Source organism: Brugia malayi (genome assembly GCF_000002995.4).
Source record: "Brugia malayi strain FR3 genome assembly, contig: Bm_v4_ChrX_scaffold_001, whole genome shotgun sequence".
NCBI lineage: Eukaryota > Metazoa > Nematoda > Chromadorea > Rhabditida > Onchocercidae > Brugia > Brugia malayi.
In genome coordinates this window covers 4,671,360-4,677,720 of record NW_025062479.1, presented here as the reverse complement: position 1 = coordinate 4,677,720, position 6,361 = coordinate 4,671,360, and the positions used below count along the sequence as shown (strand labels likewise).

The window sequence follows — 6,361 nt, the reverse complement described above, 5'->3', positions numbered from 1 at the left end:
TCGACAACTTGTTCAAGCTATTGCTTATGTTCATAGCATGGGATTTGCCCATAGAGATTTGAAGCCTGTTAGTTGTGGTTTGAGAACCATTATTTGCGTATCTAGTGCTCTAATGCTGAAAGAATGAAAGGAAATCAGCAGTCCGAAGATTTTAGCTGTTTCTTTTTTAAGGAAAATCTGCTACTGACTGAAGATCTGCAATTGAAACTCATTGATTTTGGTCTTTGCGCTAAACCAGAACTTGGTTTATGTGATTTTTTGCATACATGCTGTGGCTCACCAGCCTATGCTGCTCCTGAACTCATCCAGGTAACACATAGTTCATTCATTAGTTTTATATAGTATTAAATTTGTTTCATACTAACATTTTCGTTCTTAATCCTGGATTGTACAAAGTCATTGTAGGGATTACCATATAAAGGACATCAAGTTGATATATGGTCGATGGGCGTTCTACTGTATACACTACTTTGCGGTTGCTTACCATTCGAGGACGATAGTGTTCAAAAGTTGTACACTAAGATTGCAGTATGTTACTTCCATGTTTTTTTTTTCAATTAGTAAATTAAGAAAATGCTTTAGTTTATGTTAGACATCTTCGATATATAAACTGTTGCAGTATTTTCAATGTTTTTGACTTCAGAATGGAATATATTACGAACCAGACTATTTGAGTCCTTTAAGCAAAGACTTATTGAAATCTCTGTTACAAGTGGATCCTGAGAAGCGCATCACTATTTCCAAACTGATCGTCCATCCATGGATCAATAAAAAATACACCCAGACACTGAAATGGAAATCTATATATGATGTTAGCATTTCAAATGTTTCAACAAAGAATTTGTAATTATGTCGCCCATTCCTGATTTAAATCTGATATGAAATAAGATTACAGAAAAATATCGTCGATGAAGAAGTGGTTAGAGAACTTGCTTCTCATTTTGGACGACCATTTAGCGATATGGAAGCTCGTGTTAAGGAGGTAAGTTTTAAGATTCAATCAATTTTTATAAGATTCTTATTGCTGTTTTTTAACAGTTTAATAGTAGTTTTGTATTAATATTGATATTTTAGTGGAAATTTGACTATCTAACTGCTACCTACCGTTTGCTGTTGCAACAGAAAAAGCGTGGCATGAATTTCGTCTTGCCAATACTGAAACCTAGGAATGGAATGGTATGATAAAGTTTGGTTTCCCGTTGCAAATCACATTCCTGATTTGTTTCATTAATATTTGTGCAAGAAATGGTTTGATGTTTCTTTCCTCCTTTTTTAGAACTTATTACAGCTCTCATGACAAACACTTTCTGAAATTTTTTAGGCCAATCCAAAGCAAATTATTTTGGGCTCCCAAACAATACATGCTTCACTAGATAACGACTTAAATAATTCTGGCTTGGATGAAAATGATTTGATGATACAAGAAACAGATGAAGCTACATCACATGGCGCTAGGAAGTCATTTGAGGGAAGCAATCTCATTTCTTCTGTAGCAACTCAGCAGGACAAAGTTTTTTTTTTTTTTTTTTTTCATCATTACATAATTTCCCGCTAGGGTTTTCACCTTTTCTAAATCTATTCAAAAAGCAGTTAGTGTTATCAAAATTTTGCTCGCGTATGTGTTTTACTTACATTAACCTCCAGTTTAGAATTTATCATATGCTTACGCGATGCTCAATATGCCATTTACCCACTTGGGAAGCTCACCCAAACAATTTATTGCCTGTGGCATTCGGCAGGAAAACAACTTTGCTACTGCCGAATTAGTTCATGCTACTCCAGCACGACATCGAACCAAGCCTCAAGTAAGTAACTATGTAATACAAAAAATCTTAATTTTATCATGAAATAATTTTGGAGTTAGACACTGAGGTATATTGATCGAAATCCATAAATATTTTAGTGTGGTACTGTTTTTGATTCCCGTTTTTACTACCGTGCAAATGACAAAGAAAATTGGAATCCAGCCTCCTTAAGAATGCATGGTTTCATAAAGGTAATATTCAATTTAAGTTTTATCATAAGTGATATGAGAAAACTATTCCTTGATAGAATTTCGACTTTTTGAACAATTCGGGATTGTTTTAAAATTAGGCAGTAAATTATTTCATTTTTTTTCCTTACTCTTTTTTTTCCAAGGAAATTATTTTCAAAGCAGTAGTGACTACTGATTCTTACAAAGGAATGAAAACATGTGCGAAACACGTTTCTCACATGAAAAGATAAAAGGAGAGTAGTGATTAATGTAGCTAAAGGAGATAATTTTTGTGTCGCTTTTTCTGTTCTATCCTGATTGGAAGACTCTACTTCGTTGTGAAGTTGAACCTTACCTCGTGTTTGTAATGTTTTTCTATATATTTTAGAATTTCGGCTCTTTATTTTTTTTTCTGGTCCTTCATCTTAGAATTTAGAAATAATACAGGATCGAAGTCCTAGGATGTTTCGAATGAGCTGGCGGTGATGTTAATTCGCAACAATCTTGAAAAAACTGCGATGTTGACCATTCAGAACGGATATCTGAGCCAGCAGATTTCAGTTTGGAAATGTTCTTTAACTCTGAATAATAAAATTATCAGGCAAAATGTATATGCTTGATTGTCGTTAACAATAGACTTTACAGATTTGTGATGAATGCCCAAGAAGTAATCTTTACGCAACACCGTTGCGAGTCCCTGTTTCTTGTACATCTTCTGCGAAGATGAGGTTCGTATCAGTTTCAAAGCTAGCTGTCCTGTGTTTAGTTAGTTTTCTTTTATAGTTGTTGATGTGTTTGGCTAAGTAATATCATTTGCAGATCACGATCGATGGAGCATAGTGAAACTTTTCCAAGTACTCCCATACAAGATTCTGTACCACGTTCGGCACACTCTCCACGATCATCATCTAAGACACCTCGTCTCCGTCAGCGAGTTTTTGCATCACTAGAACGACAGGCTGATAAAATGATCAATTTGCTGACACCACGCAAAGTTAAAAATAATCAACCTGAAATGCTAAAGCAAACCAAGGTTTGTTTTCTCAGCAATCATTCATAATTCAACAGTCATACAATACAAACTAGTTAAATTACTGTTGTCCTAGCATTGCTTTACTTCCTACTTTGCTTTGTAGTCCACATTATTCGTTCATGCGTTTTGGTTATAATTTCGGAACTGACACTTTTGAGTACAATGTATAAAATAAGGTTTTTTAGACAATGGTAAATGTATCAATTACATCTTCCAAAAACCCAGATCGTGTACGTCGCGAACTGATGCGTGTTTTTGCTGAACAAAACATTACAACGGATTATCATGGGTATTGAATTTGAGTTATATTGTGAGTGCATTCATAGGTGATATTAGTTCTAGAGTGAAATCGGATTAAGCGTATCTTTTTGGACCTTTTTTTCCAGTTTAAAGTAAATAATATATATTTTGTTTAATTTTTCTTTGTTTCTATTATAGATGGAAAATATCTGGTCGAAAAAAGGATGAATTCAACCGTATGATGACTGTAGAATTGGAAGTGGTTTGGATTGAAATGGGTAATAAGGAAAAATTAGTGGGTGTTAAGCGAAAGCGTCTTAATGGCGATGCCTTTCTTTATAAAAAAGTTTGTGAACAGGTTCTCCAGTTAGCCGGGTTGTGATAATTCAGTGATGTCGATTTCTTAAATTAGGGTAAAAGTGACACTGTCTTTTCAGTGTTAAACACATTTAAAAGTATGGAATTTAAACTTGGAAATGGTTTTGTCAGTGCTGTACAAATATTAAGTTGCACTAAAATTATTGAAAAAATTGTGTTATGAATGTCAGGTAATTTGGGACTGCCGAATTTGACTTCATGGAAATGGTTCCTTATTCCAATTCTTTATGAGAATTATCCGTTCCTAGTGTGTAGATTGCCCGTCTAGATGTTTGATTTGTAAAGCTGATATTGCATGTGCGTAGTTGTTTTGCCTGTAGTAAATGGTTTGACAACAGAGCTGATGATTTTTTGTTAAGAAATATTACTTTTTTCAGAGTGAATCTCAAATCTGCGTTATTATGTTTTTCCTTAATTCATTTAACCATATTTTATTGTATCAGTTTCACACAACTAAAATTAAACAGGAAATAGTTTTGAATTTCAACTGGAATTTACCATTTTTTATTGTCTTGTTATAAACTGCAACTTTATCATGGTGCTGATTTTATTTTTCATTGATTTATTCACTTAAATGTTTTTACGAGATGGTTAACACTGCTGAATTGTCGCATTCATTTTTCTCATTATTGAACATATAACTTATCTTTTCTGCGTTTACGTACTTCAGTTGTCACTAAAAATTGTTATTCACTTGATAAATAACCGTGATAAAATAGTTAGCATTTCTTCGGTAAAGGTGTTACGGCTAGCTGGTTTACTCACTGTTATGTATATCTAATAATTGTTTTTTATGAATATTAAAATTTTTTTTTGTTCAGAATGCGTCGTAGATAGTGTGTCTTTGTTCACCGCATGTTTTCTTTACCTGTATTATATACCCATTAAGATATGTAAGTTTTAAATATCGAAAACATGCAGTATTCCACTGTTCAAAATTAACAGAGGCTGTTAATTTTTCATTATTTGCCTGATTTGTTTTAATGATTACTTCTTTTCTTTGTTGATTTCGTTTGGTATTTGCTAAAAAGAGAAGATGAAAATTGATTTCAGTTGTTAAATCGCGTGGTCTCAATCAGACTCTATTCTTTAAAAAGCTGCTGTTGAACTTAATGTTTCTTATTGATGAAAAAGGGTCTAATCTAAGGAAATTGGACGTAAAAAATTTACTAATGTAGCATATTTGTGAAGCAGTCCATTCTCTAACAGATTCATAATTTGGGAAGTATGTGTTGTACATATTTGTTTCATTCTAGCTTTTTTTATTGTGCTTATTCCTAGCGAAGTTTTTTTTTTTTTTTTTCTACAGGAACATGCTTAAGCACTGTGTACCATCAGTATATTCCAAATTTTATTATTGGGGAGGAAGAAAAATTCGTTCTTGTCAAAGTGTTTCCAGTGCCGAAACCAAAATGGCAACAACCTCTAAACATCCACATGCAGAATTGAAATGATATTTAAGCAAAGAATTTCTGATTCCGAAGGGTTATTTCTTCAGTGCATTTCAGTCCATTTCCTGGAGTTGCTCTTATTTCAAGTGCAAATTGAATTATATATTAGACTATCTTTGAATAGTCTTTAATATTCACTTTAGCAAAATATTCTGTAGGTAAAAGCTTTTTCAATAAGATCAAAAGATTAGATAATGTTTATTCAGCGTTATGTTAAATACAAAATGACATTTGGTATTAAGTATGATATGTTTCCTCCTAGTAGGCGTCCAAGTCATGTCTTGGTTAAAAGAATCTTTCTGGACAGGGTATCATGGGTTATTCCTAGTTTTGTTAAATGTAGATCTTTTTTTTCTGAAATGTCCAATTCCGAATATAGATTTTGCCATTATTAGATTTGGATAAGCACTGCTAGTATCACATCGTTGTATCTTTTTTAGGCACATGGAGATGCTTTTTTTCCCATGGCTAATACAATTTCGTTAGGTAGTGGTACAGTTATTGATTATTACGAACCTATAGATCCAAAAGTTCGAATCATTTTATTACACTTGTCAGGATTTTCTAGATGCTATCTTTATGACTCATTTTTTTACTTATGTCAGGATTTTTTTTTCTAGGTTCTATCTATGTTTTGCTATTTCAGAATTTGGAAGTCAGATGGAAGACGTAAAACTTTGCAGCGAAATAACGTCAAGCAAAAGTGTTATTTTGGTTTATATTAATAGCTTAATCATCAGTGATTCGTCAGTGATTCATATGCAAATCATTTTACAAAAAATTGCGTTCAACCATTTGATGTTATTACAAGTGGTACTATTATCTTAAAAATATCAGTGGATGATATGTCAGAGTTGTGACTTGTGAAATTAAATTTTGGTATTGGAATAAAGTTTTTCTGGAATGCTTTTGGCATGCGGAACAGGTAGCGTGAACTTTTTTCAATGCTGCCGTGTATTTGGCATAAATGCCGTCATTAGAAGATATGATGCATTAAATAGCCGATACTGATTGTTGACTTTTCAAGGTTTTCTGAACACATTTTTTTCATTTATGTCTGTTTGGAGCATTATTTTTTCCCCTAAACTTCGCTATAATCTTTGTTATTTATTCATGGTTTTTGATGGTTATTATCGTTTTTTAACATTTCCGTATATCTTATTTTTATCGCTGTACCAAAGTCAACCGTAAGAATGGTTTACTGACTATTAGCGATTCATTTTGTTCATTGGTTTTTGAATATTCTAAATCATATAAGAAGTAAAACTTCATAACACCTCATGC

At 32.8% G+C, this 6,361-nt stretch overlaps 2 protein-coding genes across 2 annotated transcripts in view; both read left to right on the top strand.

The window, feature by feature from the left end:
* Window positions 1-3,630, top strand: part of Bma-pig-1 (Uncharacterized protein) — a gene marked incomplete at both ends in the record, with an annotated part of 4,643 nt that extends 1,013 nt beyond the window's left edge. The window contains 13 exons of the mRNA XM_043073636.1: window positions 1-67; window positions 172-309; window positions 406-528; window positions 644-811; window positions 896-982; window positions 1,075-1,176; window positions 1,322-1,510; window positions 1,650-1,805; window positions 1,904-1,996; window positions 2,621-2,703; window positions 2,795-3,008; window positions 3,194-3,297; window positions 3,447-3,630. The exon at window positions 1-67 is cut by the window's left edge and continues 77 nt beyond it. Coding sequence (XP_042929570.1) covers window positions 1-67; window positions 172-309; window positions 406-528; window positions 644-811; window positions 896-982; window positions 1,075-1,176; window positions 1,322-1,510; window positions 1,650-1,805; window positions 1,904-1,996; window positions 2,621-2,703; window positions 2,795-3,008; window positions 3,194-3,297; window positions 3,447-3,630 — 1,708 coding nt within the window. The remainder of the gene's footprint in view (window positions 68-171; window positions 310-405; window positions 529-643; window positions 812-895; window positions 983-1,074; window positions 1,177-1,321; window positions 1,511-1,649; window positions 1,806-1,903; window positions 1,997-2,620; window positions 2,704-2,794; window positions 3,009-3,193; window positions 3,298-3,446) is intronic.
* A 1,446-nt stretch (window positions 3,631-5,076) lies between these two features.
* Bm1507 (Uncharacterized protein) lies at window positions 5,077-5,802 on the top strand (the record flags this gene model as incomplete). Its single annotated transcript, XM_043073635.1, has 2 exons — window positions 5,077-5,111; window positions 5,724-5,802. The coding sequence occupies 2 exons, from the start codon at window positions 5,077-5,079 to the stop codon at window positions 5,800-5,802; spliced, it is 114 nt and encodes a 37-aa protein (XP_042929569.1).
* Between the last annotated feature and the right edge of the window lie 559 nt (window positions 5,803-6,361).